The 17,022-nt window shown below is 37.8% G+C and overlaps 1 protein-coding gene across 7 annotated transcripts in view; it reads left to right on the top strand.

Annotated features, from left to right (window-relative positions):
- Window positions 1-17,022, top strand: part of RIC8B (RIC8 guanine nucleotide exchange factor B) — a 119,536-nt gene that overhangs the window by 83,704 nt on the left and 18,810 nt on the right. For all 7 annotated transcript variants that reach the window (XR_004439621.1, XR_004439617.1, XR_004439618.1 and 4 more), the window contains exon 8: window positions 6,522-6,666. Coding sequence is in view for 3 of the 7 variants with exons in the window: in XM_033220783.1 (XP_033076674.1) it covers window positions 6,522-6,666 (145 nt within the window). In the remaining 4 variants the exon portion in view is untranslated. The remainder of the gene's footprint in view (window positions 1-6,521; window positions 6,667-17,022) is intronic.

Genomic DNA, 17,022 nt, shown 5'->3' with positions numbered 1-17,022 from the left:
CCTGGCCTATAATCATTTTTTTCCTTCCAATTTGATTATAAGTTTAGTAATGTATTCTTCTGGAATAAGCAGACTCCGTTCAACAAATGTTTTTGAGCTAGACACTGGGATTACAGAGGTATATAAGATAAACAATGTTTCTGCCCATGTATTACTTACTTTTTTATTTAAGGGTCACAGAAGCAAATGCCTACAGTACCAGGCTGGTAATAAAAGTAAGTCAGGTGGACTAGATGTAAGATGACAAATGAAAGTTGACACTTGGCTCACTGTTGTGGAGACAATTGGCTGGGATGGGGAGACAAAGAGACTATGGGAGATTATAAAGAGGATGTTGCTACTCTTTAGCAGCAACTGATGGTTACCATGAAGGAACATGTGGCCAGTGTTAGCAGATGTTCCATGTTTTCAGGAGAAGCTCTCTGTTTTTAAATGTTGTCAACTAGTTCAAATTTAAAACCTTCTGGCCAGAAAAAAAGAAAATGTCTGAGTTTACCTTCAGCTTAAAAGTAATCAGATTTTGGAATTGGGGTTTGGAGGTAGACTATTAAAATAAAATAAAATTCAAATAACTTTTCACAATGTCTGAACTGTCTTTTATCTTAAGGATATGCCAAGTAAATTTGAAAGTGAAGGCATCTTGATCAAGGCCCAAAGGTCAGACCACTAAGTAGAGACAGACAGTAAGCAACAGTTACAATGGGTTAGGAACACAGAGACTGCATTAAGAAAGAGGACGTGGGTGCGGGGGCTCATGCCTGAAATCCCAGCACTTTGGGAGGCCGAGGCAGGCAGATCATGAGGTCAGGAGATCGAGACCATCCTCGCCAACATGGTGAAACCCCCTCTCTACTAAAAATACAAAAATTAGCTGGACGTGGTGGTGCGTGCCTGTAATCCCAGCTACGCAGGAGGCTGAGGGGAGAATTGCTTGAACCTGGGAGGTAGAGGTTGCAGTGAGCCGAGATCGCGCCACTGCACTCCAGCCTGGTGAGAGAGTGAGACTCCATCTCAAAAAAAAAAAAAATAGTAAAGAAAAAAGAAAGAGGTAAGAGAGAAAGGACAAAATTTTATGGAAGACTAGGCACAGAAAGAACATCCAAAGGTCTTAAATACTCATCTGTGCCAGGCCCAACTGTATCCCCAGCACATAGTGGCCCACAGGTTAACTTGTACTCGTGCCATTAACTTGTTCAATTGAGCCTTAACATAACTATTTTTATCTCCCTGCAAATTATGTTCTTTCTACTAGGGGCCTAAAAATAGGCTTTACATTGTTTAATTAAAAGAAGATGATTTGTAAAATAATCTGCCTTGGTAGGGGTTCCCCCCCACCTTTTATCATATTCATTAAATCTCAGTATGTGGTAGGCATTGTGGTGTAGGGGCTGAATTACAAAGAAAAATTAGGCTTGAACTCCCTTAGCACATAGCCCCCATACCAACCAATTTACTGTGATACCCACTTCAGTCTCAGAGGAATAGGTATCTCTTTAGCTTAATAAGTTTCAGTAGTCTCTCTTTCCGGTGGATCATTTCTCTTCCCGTGTTTGCAGAAGCCTTGCTCCATCACTTATTACCCTTTATTCTTTTGTTCTTTGAACTCGCCCTATGCTTTTCCCCATCTCTATGCATACTTATATCACTGTCCTTCACTGCTTAACATCTTGAAAACCTTAGTCCTCAACTTGCTGCAAGTCAGGCTTTCCACGACCGTTTTCCTGCCCCCCAAATACCACTGAAAATGCTCTCAATAAGGTCACAAATTACCTGATTTTCAAAAGCAATGGGTATTTTTTAGTCTTTGTCTTATTACGTCTCTCATAACAGTTAATGCTGTTGTCCACTTTCTTTGTTTCTGTGCTACCACACACTCCTAGATGTCCTTTGACCTCTCTTCTCTCTTTTCAGTCTGATTTGCTAGCTCCTGTCCTTGTCCACATTTAATTGCTGGTGTTCCCTAAAGTTATCTTCTGGTCCCCATTCTCATTTCACATGGCTCCCTGAGTAATCTCATCCTCTGCCTTGGCTTCTGTTTGCACAGATTCCCAAATCTATGTATCTTCAGCCCCAACCTTTCTTCTGAACCCTAGTCATATTTATCCACTTGCTTACTGGACCTCTCTGCCTGAGTGTCTCACTGGTACCTCAGACTCATGTCTAAAGTTGAATTTATGATCTTCATTCCCATGCCCTTCAACCTTTTCATTATCCTTCTATCACTTTCTCTGCAAACAGCACCATTGTCTGTTTAGTTCCTAAAACCAGAAACTTAGGAGTTACAGTAGATTCCTTCTTTACCTGTAGAAGTCATAATCACCACATCTATAGATTCTACCTCCTGTGAAATATCTTTTATTTATTTCCCCCATTCTGTTCCCACACCACCATCTTAGTACAAGCCCTTAAAATTATTTTAACTATTAATAAGCTATTAAAATATCTCATGTCTCTGTTTCTAGTCAGATTTTCTTCAGTTTGTCTTCCACATGGTTAACAGAGGGATTGGTGTAAAATACAAATATAATTTTGTCATTCCCCTCATACAAAACTTTCAGTGATTCTCTGTTGCCTGCATGGTAAAATCCAAATTTTACCTCCACAGAGTCTCTGTGTAGTGTATTTTAAATCTATTCCCCTGTTATGCTCCGTGCTTAATCATACTAAATTATTTATTCTTGCCTGATTATACTGCACCATTTCTTGGCATATCTCCATGGCTTGGCAGATGCTGTTCCTTTTGTTAGGAATGCTCTTCCTCATCTTGGTTGCCATGGCGAGCTTTACTTATCCTTGAAGATGAACGTAAGCATTATCTCCGTGAAGACCTTCTGGGCAGAGTTCATCATTTTCTCCTTTGTGCCATTTTTTCTTCTCTGTTGTTAATACTTTTGACATTTGCTGTGTTGTAACTCTTTATTTGTTGAACTTATATTCTAGACACTTGAGTTTCCTTTAGGTCGGAGATCATGTCCTACTCATCTTTGGATCCCCAGTGCTTAACAGATAGCAGGTGCCCCATAAATGTTTCATAAAAGAGCAAATGTTTGTGCTCTCTATAAATTCAGGCTGGTGAATACAGGGTCCCATTTAAAGGAGTAATTTCCGTGCACTATGATAAGTGCCCTAAGAGAGAAATGTGCCAGGTACTGTGGCAACCTGAAAGAGGGAATGCTTGGGGGGTGTGGAGGAGATCAGAGAAAGCCTTCACAGAAGAGGACAAAGAAATAGGAAGTAGTCTTGAATGTATAGAAAAGAGACTAGTTTAAGGTGTGAGGAATCTTTAGGAGACAAATTTGGAAAAGACAGCGGAGGCCAGAAAACGAGCCCTTTTAGGCCCTGTTTTGGAATTTGAGCTTAATTTTTAAGGGAAGACATTAGAGATTTTATTCAGGAAGGTTGTAAAATCCTATTTTTACCTTACAAAGATATTTTGGGCAGTTGTGTGGAATAAGAAATGGAGGAGTGTGAGACTGGAAATAAGGACACTCAGACGAAGCCACTAGTTGAGTCTTCTAAGTTACAGCATTTGACTAGAAGGAAAAGGATTTTCACAGAGAAGGGGGAATGGTCTCTGGGTAGAATCTGGTTCTTGACATTCTTTTTTCTTGGTAAAAGAGCAAAAACATATTGCTTTTATTTTAGAGTGCGGTAGAACCCACATTTGTGTAACTGTATCATTACCAGTGCAGTTCTGACTTTGCACAGTGCTGCCGTGGTTGGTTTCCTCTGTTCATAGTGCCCTCTAGCATACAGGTAAAATAGTGGTGAAATATTTCTCGCAACTTTTTGACTGAATGCTGAATTGTTTCACTGAGGCAGCAGCATTTTCGTGTAACTGCATGGATAATTACTATGCAAGGAACAAATATATTTGTGCATTTCCTTTTTATTTTAGAACCACCCAGAAAATCTTTTGTTTGCCCTAGCAGCTCACCTTAACATCCAAGTGCAGTCAGTTTTCCGTTTACTACTTTCCCAGTATAAAATAAGATATTATAGGGTGTATTTGAAAATAGACTTAAAAGTAGCTAGAAACACTGCTTCAGTGCTTCTCACTGAGGATTTCGTATTTCATTTGTCTCACCTTCTCTACCCCCAGTTTTTGGGTATTTTATCCTGTTAACAGAAGTTCATGTGATTTTAAAACTCTTGGCTGTACCCTTTATCTACTTTGAAGGCAAACTATGTCTTAAGTCACCTTTGTAACCTACACTGCCTGTCACAGAGTTAGCACATAAAGTTTGTTCCAGTGAAAGAGGAGTTGACATGATTTTCATAAAATTGCCAGGGGCTTTTACTGTTAACTGGCTTCCAGAGAGATTTTCTACATAAGAGAACAATTGTTTAGTATTCTGTTTACTTCTGTTTAACCTATTTTGGCTTTTCATAACCTTTGCATTTTTAAACTCTTTTAATTTTTAGCCATTTCGTGTCTTTTTTTGTTATTGTTATTTTGTCTTTAAGTATATTCATTTAAACATTTATTCATATCTGAATTTAGAGTGTCCTAATTGTAATGAGTATTTCTTTTCTGGATCCACTAAACCTCCTTGTTTGTTAAAAATAAGCTTTATCAGTAATGCTTACAATGATAGCATCACCTACTATCTGTAAGGTACTTTGTGTGGGTTTAGATCTGTGATCCTTTGCCTTCAGTGGCTTTGTGTCTGACCTGTCATTAAGAAAATGTCTGACCTTCATGAATATTAAGAATACCTATATACACTGACCACTCATTTCTTCTGCTAGTACTTTCTAAGGATTCCTTCGTTTATCTAAAGCACTACATCTTGGGGAGGCACTGATGCCAAGAGAGAGCATATCAGACTTACTCAGAGGGCTTACCCCACCCTCATTCAATAATTCTAATAGGATTCTATCCAGCACCCACTGAGGATTATTACAGACAGACCACAGTTACCAATAGGTTTTAAGATTGAAAATGACTGGTTTCAACATCATTTAATATACTCATTAGCCCATGTTTCCTTTTGCACAAATTTCACCAGTTTGCTATATTATTTGAAAGCAGGGCATCCTTTTATTTATCCCCATACCACCTATTTACAGTGTCATGAGAAGGACCCTCTAGTTCAGGTATTTGAAAATGTAACAGTCAACTCTATCCTAGAATATATCTATCCTATCCATATCCTCCATGATTTTATACTCTGATCATATATACCCACTTTTCTTACCTATTTTCCTTTCCACCAACCCTTTCAGTTCTCCAGTCATTTTAATTACCTTTTTCTGAATCTTCTCCAGCTCTATTTTGTCTTTTTTGAGGTAAGTGATCTGAATTACAGATGTAGATTTTACTATGGCTTTATACGTGGATAAGATTGTATGTTATGTTGTGTTTCCTACAGTTGCCTTTCAGATGACATTTTAACAACATTCTGTTAAAGACCTTAAGTAAATTTTCTCAATTCTTATCTTTTGATTAAATATTGTAATGTTTACCTTGAAATTGTACCTGAAGAAAATGAAGTACTGCTAAACAAAGCTGCTATTTATTGCTTAGTATCTTCCTTAAAGGTGTTTAGAAATCACTAAAAACATGTCTACAGTGCAAGTATCCCTTGCAAAAGTTGTATGTGTCTGCTCACCTTAAGAGAGACATCACCTGACCCTGTTGGCAGGATAATACTTACAGAGAACCTGAACCAAACTTTTCATTAGACTTCTTTTTAAAAAAAAAAAAAAAAAACTAAGATAATTCTAAAATGATCATTTTACCCACTCTTCTCAGAGAAAAAGAATGACTGTTTACTTCGTTTTAGACACTTGTCATGCTTTGCATATATTAACTTGTGGGGTAGATAGTTACTATTCTATTTCTACGGATTAGAAAACTAGAGTAAAACTGCAAAATATCTTACCCAAGGTCAACCAGTTAGTAATTGGTAGAGCCATTATTGAAATCCAGCCAGTCTAACTCCTGGGTCTGCCTTCTTAATGGGCTTCATGTGCCTATATATGGTTGCTGACTTTTTATTTTAAAAAAACAGTAAGTTATAGCCTATGCTATTTGCTAATATCCTTCCTTAAGTTTTCTTATTTCTTACTCCCTTTTCCTCCAATTCCAACAGAGAATGAGAGAGATTTTACATTATGTGCCATATTGCTAAAATCCCAATCTGACTTTCACTCTCTCTAGTTTCTTATCATTTCTCCAAAACTGGATTTTTAAATGGTAAGATCTGAGATGAGAAACTTAAAAGCGTGACCCTTACCAAAGGTCTGGCAGTCACAGAGGCCCCACTTTTGCCATAAAGTGTGTTCAGAACAGTTCTGTTTTAGTTTCTGATACCTCAAAAAAGGCTCTTAGTCCCCAGAGCCTATGGGAAAATTTGTAAGTAGTTCAGTGTAACCACTACCACATTTTGAAAATCTCTCAATTTAAAGGTTTACTGCCATAGTGTCTGTCTTCAACCTTGCTGTGTTGGTGAGTGGTTGATGATGATGGTGAAGACCCAAGGATTCCTATCTAAAACCCTATTCTGTTTTTGCAGTGGATAGTCTGCTGAAATACACTGGCTATGGGAATGCTGCAGGACTGTTGGCGGCCAGGGGCCTCTTGGCTGGAGGAAGAGGAGATAATTGGTACTCAGAGGACGAGGACACAGACACTGAAGAATACAAAAATGCAAAACCAAAGTATAGTATCAAATTTCTTTTCACCTAAGTATGGCTGTGCCTTTGAGTTGGTTATTTGCCTTTTACTTCCTTTGTCTTTCATTTTCCAAGTGTTTCTTTTCTCTTGTGGATTTGCAAGCTTTCCATTTAATGGTGTTTTTAGAGGCAGTTTCATAGCTAGTGCCTTAGAGAGTGACTTCAAGTGATGGAGGAAAGCTAATAATGCAAGAAATGATATTTTCAACATGCTTATTATCTTCTCCCAAGTACTAAGAGAGCTGGTGTGTTTAGGTTGTACTGAAAAGGTGTTATTGCTTACTATTTGCTTTCCTTTCCATAGGTTGAGATTTTATAAGGTATAACCAAGACCACTTATTTAAGTTGATGATTTGATGCTTAGTCTTTCTCAGAAATCTAAATGTAGGTTCTGATCCTCCCTCTTGCATAAAAGCCTTTATAAGTCAATAAAATAGTGCAACAAGACACATTAATATCAAAAGAAAAGAAGTGGCTTCACAGTGAATTTTAATCAAACAAACATATGGAGACTCATCTTCTAACAGATACATAAGTACAATAAGTAGGCAAACCAGAGACTCTATGAAGTCTTCTCTGAGTCAGTGCTTACAAATTAAAGACACTATAATTATTCTCTTTTATCCCAAGATAAACCACCTCTCCTTCCTCCTATTCCCTCTCCATCCTTTCCATCCCACTCGTAACCTCAACCCATGTAAATTCTTAGTTTCCGCTTATTAGGAGTTATTTGAGCTATGTTTTTTCTGGGTTCCATTTGAAGATTTCCATCTGAAAATTGGAAAAGCAAGCCCTTTCCTTGTGACATGGTGACATTGACATGCTGTGTTTTCTGCTGGCCATCTTCTAGAGTGTGATGTGAATCATGCAATAGGTGATCGAGGATAGACTATCTGCAAAATTAGATACTTTTCAAAAACATACATTGTCCCGTGCCTTGTTGACATGCAAGTAATGGGTTGTCAGAAGGTGAAAGAAATGATCAGTTCCCAATTAGACAGGACATATATGGCCTGTTTCTTAGCAAATCAGATCTGAGTAGGTAATGTTACTTTTAGCATCCCTGATGCCATCAGCTTCAGTAGGATCTTACAGAGTGTGTCCTAGAAATAGAGTTTTTGGGGGGAAAACTGACAATGACTCTAGGCACTATTTTCTTAAGACTGCCACCATTTAGAGATTATCAATTGGCTATCTCTGATAAGTATTTGAAGCTAAGATAGAAGAATCTTGCTTCTTTCTTTCCCTAATTACAGAAGTCATCATTCTAAATTAGTCTTACTAGCTTTTTTCATTCTACAAACTGTATTTCCTTATCAGTTTGATATTGATATCTCTTTATTTGAGCCATTAAAATATACCTCTTGAGAAATTTCATATTTTTAAATGAAAGTAGCAAGAAATTACATTAGGCATTTCTTACATCCCAGGATGTGTGAACACATTCAGCTATGATCTGAAACTCATGAGTACCCATAGATGGTTGATATCTTTGCATCTCAATGTGTATTGTTAATTTTGTTTAGTAGAGAACTTCTGTAATGGTAATGGTCATATATATATAGCAAGCACCACAATGCTACTATAACAGTAGGAAAATAGAATTATGTTACATTGTGGAAGTGATGTTAGATTTCAGGAAGTACCTTCTGTTGAAATCAACAGACACATTAGTATTGTTACTGTCTTGGCTCTCTGTCATGGAAAGTTTCTGTAGTTAAGCCTTACATCCCTAATTATAATCTTCAGCCTTTGGACTTTGCTTATAATATTCATAGGAATGGTATGTTTGTGTAGTCAGAATAGTCACCATTGTGAAATTTTATTGTGTTTCTTAAACACTGCTCATTATAAGTATAAATGTGTGTTTTTCAAGTAGCATCACATCTCCCCCCTTCTGATAGATTCGCGTCTGTTTTTCTCTTAAATTTTCCTTCTTTAAAGTGAAAAAGTGTGGTGAGATATTTAATGTTACTTTAAAATATTTGTTCAAATGATCTCTATGGAAGTGGTGGTAAACAAAGTTCTTTGCAAGCAGGAGTACCCTTTGCACTCTGTGGAGCGATCCACAGAGCTCAAAGAACTTGTTTCCTAAAAACTGTTGTAAAAAATTTTTTACCAATCAAACTTATAAAATCAGCATCTGAAAGGATTGCTTACTCCCCTACCCCTGAATACCATTCACCAGTCAGAATTCCCAAGATCTCAGTCTGCTTTTCTTGTGATGCATTTGTTCACAACAGTTGCTACTATTGGCAGAAGCAGAGAACTTACTCTTCATCCAGTTGTCTCTAGTCCCATTGTCAAAACTTTAAGTGGATTCTGATTAATGCACCAAGGTAACCTGTAATCCTTTACTGGAATCTGAAACCAAGAATTGTATAGAGCTTACGTTCAGGCTATGGTAGACAGTTAATATCACAACAAAGCCTTTTGTGTCAAAATAAATGTATTTAATGGACTGGAAATGGCTTTCTGCAGTTAGCACACTTAGAGAAAATACACTCATAGAATTGAGTTACATGCCACATAAATTTTTGATGTATGTCTAGCCAGGTTTGTTGAAAGTTTTCAGATAAACTTTAGTCCTGTGTCAAAGGGAAACCAAACTTCTAAATTCTAACTTTTATACCTGTTTCTTTTATGCCTCTGAGAATGGAGGTCCCTTGACTGTAAAGGTGATATAACTGGCTGATATGGTTTGTACATTATTCTAGACATCAATTAAAAGATGTGTGTCTAATGACATTTGTCTCCTTTTAGATGACTGGCTTTCACAGGGTGCATAGGCATCTAGAGGCCCAAAGAGGTGCCTTTAAAAGACTGCTTTGTGGAGGGATAGGAGGAACAGATGGCCAAAAGTGAACAGAACCCTAGGGAAACTCCTTGCACACTTAACACACCACACTAGTTCATAATCAGATCCAAAAGCTTAAAATCATTGTACTAATAAACTCAGGGGTGTTTCCTTCTTAACCATATTTTTCTCAGCTCTAGCTATGCCACCAGCTGTATAAACAGTTTCTTCAGCACAAGGCAAGATACTTTTTCTTTTATTTGTCAAGATTTTGCTATGCTGCTTCAGTCAAGGCTTTTTATAGTTGTTGCGTTATATTGGGCTTTATACATTTCTTTATTTTTAATATTAAATATTTATTGAAGTAAGTGACCCAGAAACCGGGACATGAAGGTTTTTCTCTTTGCCCATTTTGGGCTGTGATGACATATTTATGTAAAATAGCATTTCTAGGAACTAGAACCTATTACTGTAAGCAGTCATAGAACGTATCTAAATTCAGAGTTCTAAAAGACCAGAGGTAAAAGAGGCCAGTGTATTAGCTTAACTACAGTATTGAGCCTTGCTCCAGTGTTTATTTGCTATAGATTCACAATTGTCAGTTTTCTATATCCTTTATGTCAAGGTTATTACTCTTAAACAGCCTTTCATGGGAAATATTTTAAAAGGACTATAATTTTAAAAGGCATTTTGAGGCCTTTTTTGTTCTATTGCCTAGATGCAATTTGGTATTCCTGTATGTATGTATATTCAGTATGTATATATTTATGTGGCTAATACATGGTAGATACATAGTAAATATCAGATAAGTAAATGAAAGAATGACACCATATTACACTGGTTCTTTCCATTGCAAATGTAATGCAAAAACCTGAATTAGGATGTGCTTTCATAATTTACCCTACTTCTTTTATGTAGAATCAGTGTGTTATTTATATGATAATTCTCAAATTACTGGAGACATTTGGAGAAACTGGTATCTCTTCAAAATATATCTGAATTTAAAGCAAACACCACAAAACCACCTATTTGTTGCATGGTTTTTTAAATGAAGATTACACGTGCATCTCCATAGTAAGGATTTGACTGAATAGAGTAACTTACCTCCTGAATCATCCGAGGCCTTCTGTGTTGCCTATTTCTCCACAAGTGGCTCACTAGTGCTAGTAACAATAGCTGGTATTTATTGAGTAGTTAACATGTGCCAGGCACTTTTCTAAGAACTAGACAAATATTATATAATCTTCACAACAATCCTTTGAGGTAGAATTAGTCTCATTTTATAGACGAGAAAACTAAAGGCAATGAATTGAGTAATTTGTCCAGGGCAAACAGTTCATAAGTGATCAGGCGGCCTGACTCTAGAGATTGCGGTTTTTGGGAATTTTGTTGTTTTTTGAGGTAGGCAAAGCAAGTTTTATTGTGCTCTTCACTCTGCCTTTTTACTTTGGGGATACAATATGTAACATCAGATTTACCATTTTAGTCAGTTTTAAGTGAACAAATTTGTAGCATTAAGTACATTTACACTGTTGTGCAACCATCACCACTATCTCTCTTCAGAAGTTTTTCCTTGTCCCCAATGAAACTCTGTACACATTCCCCTCCTTCTAGCTCCTGGTAACCACCATTTTGCTTTCTGTCTCTATGGAATCTAAGAATGTCTATAAATGGAATCATATACAATATTTCTCCATTTGTGACTGGCTAGTGTCACTTAGCATAATGTCTTTAAGATTTGTTCATGTTGTGGCACATGTCAAAGTTTCAGCTGAATAATATTCCATCATATGTATATACATTATATATACACCTTTTGGTTGTTGTGAATAATGCCGGTGAACATGTGTCTACCAATATCTGTCAAGTCCCTGCTTTCAGCTCTCTTGCGTGTACACCCAGAAGTGCTGTATCACATGGTAGATAGTTCTTGTGTTTAATTTTGTGGCCAGCCTGCCATACCATTTTACATAGCAACTGCACCATTTTATATTCCCACCAGCAGTGTACAAGGGTTCCCTTTTCTCCACATCCTCACAACACTTACTAGTATTATTTTTTCTGGGGTGGTTTGTCTTTGTGATTTTTAGTAATAGCCATCCTAATGGGCGTGAAGTCAGAGCTTATTTTAACTTCTGCTATATTCTGTTTCAAAGCCAATCAAAGAGAGAAATGAGTTTGCCCTTCAGATAGCTTCCCTGTTCTCAGAGCATCTAGAAAACAAAAGAAAGAAAATGTATCTGTGTATATACTCTGATATCCCTGAAAACACAAAAATCCATTTGATTCATTCTAAATTGGTAAATATTCACATACATCTGTCAGGTAGTTCTGGTCCTATCTTCATAATACATTCTGAATCTAATTACCCTTTTTATTTGCCATCGCTGCTACCACTCTGGTCCAAGCTAAAATCTCTCTCTCCAGGATCATTTTAATAGCCTTCTCACAGGCCTTGTTGCTTCTACCTTTGTTCCTCTTCATTTTGTTCTCAACACAACTGTCAGTGGGATCCTTATGATATGTAAATCAGACTAGTCAACTGTTCAGATGTCCTCACAGTGGTGTACTTGCGCCCTTTCTTGCTATACTATTGCCACACTGACCTCTTTACTATGTGTCAGGCTCTGCAGACACATTCCTGCCTGAGGCCTTTCTGTTGACTGCTGTTCCTTCTGCCTGGAATGCCTGTCCTCCAGATAGCTGCCATATCTCTCTCATTCCCTCACCGCCTTCAAGTCTTTACTCAGGTATCACCTGTTCTGTGCCCTTGTTAACAGTTGCTGCACTCCTGCCTTTACCACTCCATATCATACTTCTTTACATTGTTCTTTTTTTCTCACAGTGCTATTCACCTTCTGACAGTCCATATAACTTACTCATTCATTAAGTCTATTTTGTCCTCCAAAAAGTAAGCTCCAAGAGGGAAGAGGGGTTTTTGTTTTTGTTTTTGTTTTGGTCTGTTTTTGTTCATGTAGATGTGCCCAGCACACAGTAGGCAGTCAGTAAATTTTTTTGTTTTGTTTTGTTTTGGTTTTGGTTTTGGTTTTGTTTTGAGACAGAGTCTCACTCTGTCGCCCAGGCTGGAGTGCAGTGGCGCGATCTCGGTTCACTGCAAGCTCCACCGCCTCCCAGGTTCACGCCATTCTCCTGCGTCAGCCTCCCAAGAAGCTGGGACTACAGGCGCCTGCCACCACGCCCGGCTAATTTTTTTGTATTTTTAGTAGAGACAGGGTTTCACCGTGTTCACCAGGATGGTCTCAATCTCCTGACCTCGTGATCTGCCTGCCTCAGCCTCCTAAAGTGCTGGGATTACAGGCGTGAGCCACTGCGCCCGGCCGGCAGTCAGTAAATTTTTGTTGGATGAATGAATTTTTTGAGTCAGTCAGCCCCTCCTCAGCATTAGGATACCAAGAAAATTGAATTCCCTTTCCTCATCAAGCTCGACATCTAGTTGAGGAATGGGAGCCAGGGAATGGAATTCAAGAAAATTCAGATATGGTAAATTTCCATTTTGTTCTTTATATTGTTTCTTGGGGGAGCAATGTATTCTGGGTTTTTCCCCCCTGGAAAGTTGTTTTAGTTTCATTCGCATATAACATCTCCTTTCCCACTCGCCTGTCCCCTTTTTTCCTGGTCTTGGCCTTTTCTAAAAACCCTAATCCCTTTCGTAGAGGTTGCAAATTGTCTGGATTTAGCCCACAAATATGTTTTGTTTGGCTTGCCCCATATACTGTTGGTTATTTGGTTTGTGGTTTTGCTTTTTTGTTTTACACAGTGCTTCCTAAAATAACTTAATTACTTACCAACATTTAGAATTCAGATGTTTTAGATGAAAATCTTGATTTCTAACTTCTTTTGAAAAAAATGGAAGTTCTGGTAACATATCCTGTAGACATTTTAGATGAAAATCTTGATTTCTAACTTCTTTTGAAAAATTGGAAGTTCTGGTAACATAGGGCCTGCATGCTACATGGCAACCAACTGATGGAACTGAGTAGCTGTGGTTTCCTTCATACGACGTATAAGCTCCTTTGGTTTGACAGCTTATCCTATTCACTTATCTTACCTGTCCAACTCCTGTAGGTTGACTTTAGAGTTCCTTTTTTAACCAGAATGCTTTGAATAAATTTAAGCCACACATTGTAGAGATTGAAGTTAATTTTCTTATAGCTGAATTAAGTTTTAATGGATCTTTTTTGTTAAATGGCCTAGTACTATTGATGTTGGCCAAAGGTAACAAAAATTTGAAGAAAGAGCAAAAGACTTGAAATACAGTTCAGGTTTTACACCTGCATTCATTTGTCCATACCTTTTTAGTGTGTCTTAATCCTTTTGTCTCCAGGCCCATAGCTGCTGTCAGTTCATATAATAGTCTTATACAAAATTTGTGATGAAATACCACAGATAAGAATTTAGACACTTCTTGTCACCTAATTGGAAGTCATAAATAGTAGGATTGGAGTGCTACGAAAATGGGACAGGGGAGCAGAGACAAGGTGGAGGAGATGATGATAAATATAATTACCCAATAAAATGTCTGCCACAATTAGTGTTCTTAAAGCATCTTAAGACTCCAAGTTTTGGAATGAAATAAAAGTAACTCCAGAATTTCATAGTGTTAAGATCTTGAAACCTGGACTGTGGCATCTCAGACTGTACTATTTGAGGTTGTAAAGGTGTCAGGTATTTGTTCCACCAAAAGTAATCTATTTTATGAAATCTCACATCTTTGTTGTCATGGCGACTATTACTTGTTTTCTCTTCCTTTCTGGGTGGGGAAACTACATGAGACTCTGGTTTGAAGTGGGGAGTGGGAGGAGAGACAGTATTTGTCTGCCTTCTGCCATAGCACACTGGCATTTTTCCCATAATAGAGTGGTACACTGTACTTCAGTGCCCTAACTTGTGTTTTCTGTGGCATTGTTTACATTCTCTGGAATATCCAGGGGGAAAATGTCTTTTTAAAGGAAAAAATGAAACCCAAATCCCTAGAATGACTGGAGGGTTGGAATGTTTTACTCCATGAGTAAAAATAAATGAGTTCTTACTCTGTAAGAATGAATTTCTGGCTGCTGCTTTTATGCTCAGATAGCAAAGAATTGTGTTACTTTAGTAGCTAATTTCAGAGCAAACCATTATATCATTTTAGCAGCCAGGGGACTTGAGGTCACCTTATGGAAAACAGACTTAATTTCCACTAAGCTCTTAAGAGAACCAAGAAAACCATCAAATTGTGTCCTAATCTAGGAATTCATATAGTGACTTTGTATGCTGTGGTGCCCACAATGCCACATAGCTTACCAGTGTGTCCTCCTGATGCTTTTTTTTCCCTGAAGCCTATGATCATATGTGCAAATGTCATTATATCCTAAAAGTGCCTACGGGCCTGATTTTTCAAATCACAGCTCCATTGAATTTGAGGAGAGAAGCCATCTCTCAAGAGGCAAATAAGCATGATCTACATAGTTAATACATCTACCTACCCGTATACTTTCTTCTGAGGCCTGATTTTCTTTGCTTGGGAAGTGGTATGTATCTATAATAAGCACCTTTATTCATTTATAAGACTAGTTGTTTTTCTAATTTAACAGGGGACAGAAGAGAAACCAGTGAAAAGGGATGTGTTGTCATATGCCTGAGCAAATAATGGATGGGTGGTCAATTGTATTTTCAGTGTGGCATCTGGATACGTCTCCATAGTTCTCAGAAGCCTTGTCTGGGTCTTCTTTGTTCTTGACTTTTAGGAAATACGATGACCCATTCAGCATTTTTGTTGATGGCCTCTAACTGGAGGCCTTTTTCTCTTCTTTTATGAGCACCTGAAAACAGAGGAAATAGCACACAATGAGTGTCTAAAGCAGGTACTCTAGACACACACACACACACATACACACACGCACACACGTGCACGCGCGCACGCACCAATTTAGTTGGTCTAAGGTGAGGCCCAAGCTTTTTTTGTTTTTTTTTAATTTGAGATGGAGTCTCGCTCTGTCGCCCAAGCTTTTTTTTAAAGTTTCTCAAGTGATTCTAATGTACAGCCAAGGCTAGAAATAAATGACAAGGCTGTGGGTTTTCGGGTTGCCCCAGAACCTTTGAAAGTACCTCAAGAGGAAACAAGTGGGTAGGGGACAAATAAAGGAACTCTACACCCCCATCTACTTGACTATTCCCATCTCCTTTTTGCCTGAGCAGTTCACTTTTGTCTATTTTATATGTTGGGTTTCTAATGGGGGAAAAATTTTTTTTAAGCATGACTCTAGATGTAGGTCTTATGCAAGAATGGCAAGATAGGTTTTGAATCAGGTTTTCGAGGGTGGTGAGCACTGAATCCTTCCATAAGAATGAGTATGTCATGCAGCCTCTGAGGAAGGTAGAAAAGAAAAGTAAATCTAATAGTATTAGATAACAGTATGTAGTAAGCTAGCCTTTACCCCAAATGAGAAAAGCGCTGGTCAGTAAAGAAAGTAACTTGCCCAACCGAAAGTCTCAAACAGAGTTTTGCAAGCTGGCTACCAGAAGATTTAATTAATCACTGTGTCTTTGTCTTGGCCAGTATCTTTTTATTTTTATTTTTATTTTTTAATTTAAACTGGGCACTGTTTTCCAGTTGATCCCAATCTCCCAACACTCCACATTATGTATATTTGACCCACTCACTCACTTGCTTATCTTAAAGGCCTGGCTTCTGAAAGCATTTATGTTCATAGACCCTAGAAGGCAATTTATTAGCAATTGCTATTTGCAGGAATATTTAATTTGATCATTAAAAACAAACTATCCCCGTTAGGTGCCATGGCTCATGGCTGTAATCCCAGCACTTCAGGAGGCTGAGGCAGGAGGAACACTTGAGCTCAGGAGTTTGAGACCAGCCAGGCCAATATGGTGAAACCCCATCTCTACTAAAAATACAAACATTAGCCAGGCATGGTGACACATGCCTGTAATCCCAGCCACCCTGGAGGTTGAGGTAGGAGAATCACTTAAACCCGGGAGGCGGAGGTTGCAGTGAGCCGAGATTGTGTGACTGCACTCCAATGTGGGTGACAGAGCGAGACTCCATCAAAACAAACAAAAACAAAAAAAAATATGTACTTGGCTGCTATAAGATACTGTAATCTCTTGTCTGCTTCTCCAGAAAAATGTTTGTTGTAGATATTTAGGAGCCATTTAAAGAGTTATCTTTTATTTCCTGTCCTCCAAAAAAAAAAAAAAAGTATGGCTTTTCTCTGAGAGAATAGTTTGTTTGGTATTATAACCTCATACAAAATTTATGCAAAGTATTCATTTTAAGTACTGTATTAAATCTATTTCCAGAAAGCCAGGATGATACACCTGTCTCTTGGTAGGCTAGATTTCATCCCTTTTTTTTATCTAGGCCAGATCAAACTAATTAAAATTGTTCTTCTGCTTTATCTTTTATTATTTAAACACTCATTGCCCTCTGTGGTCTCACTAATGGACTAATTTCCTGAGATTATAAATTGGCATGCTTTCATTTCCAGATTGTAGCCTCTCTGTCATCATTTTTCCAATTTTTT

Source organism: Trachypithecus francoisi, unplaced genomic scaffold, assembly GCF_009764315.1.
Source record: "Trachypithecus francoisi isolate TF-2019V2 unplaced genomic scaffold, Tfra_2.0 Lachesis_group11, whole genome shotgun sequence".
Lineage (NCBI taxonomy): Eukaryota > Metazoa > Chordata > Mammalia > Primates > Cercopithecidae > Trachypithecus > Trachypithecus francoisi.
Note: the sequence above shows the minus strand (reverse complement) of the source record. Positions and strands in the feature narration are given on the sequence as shown.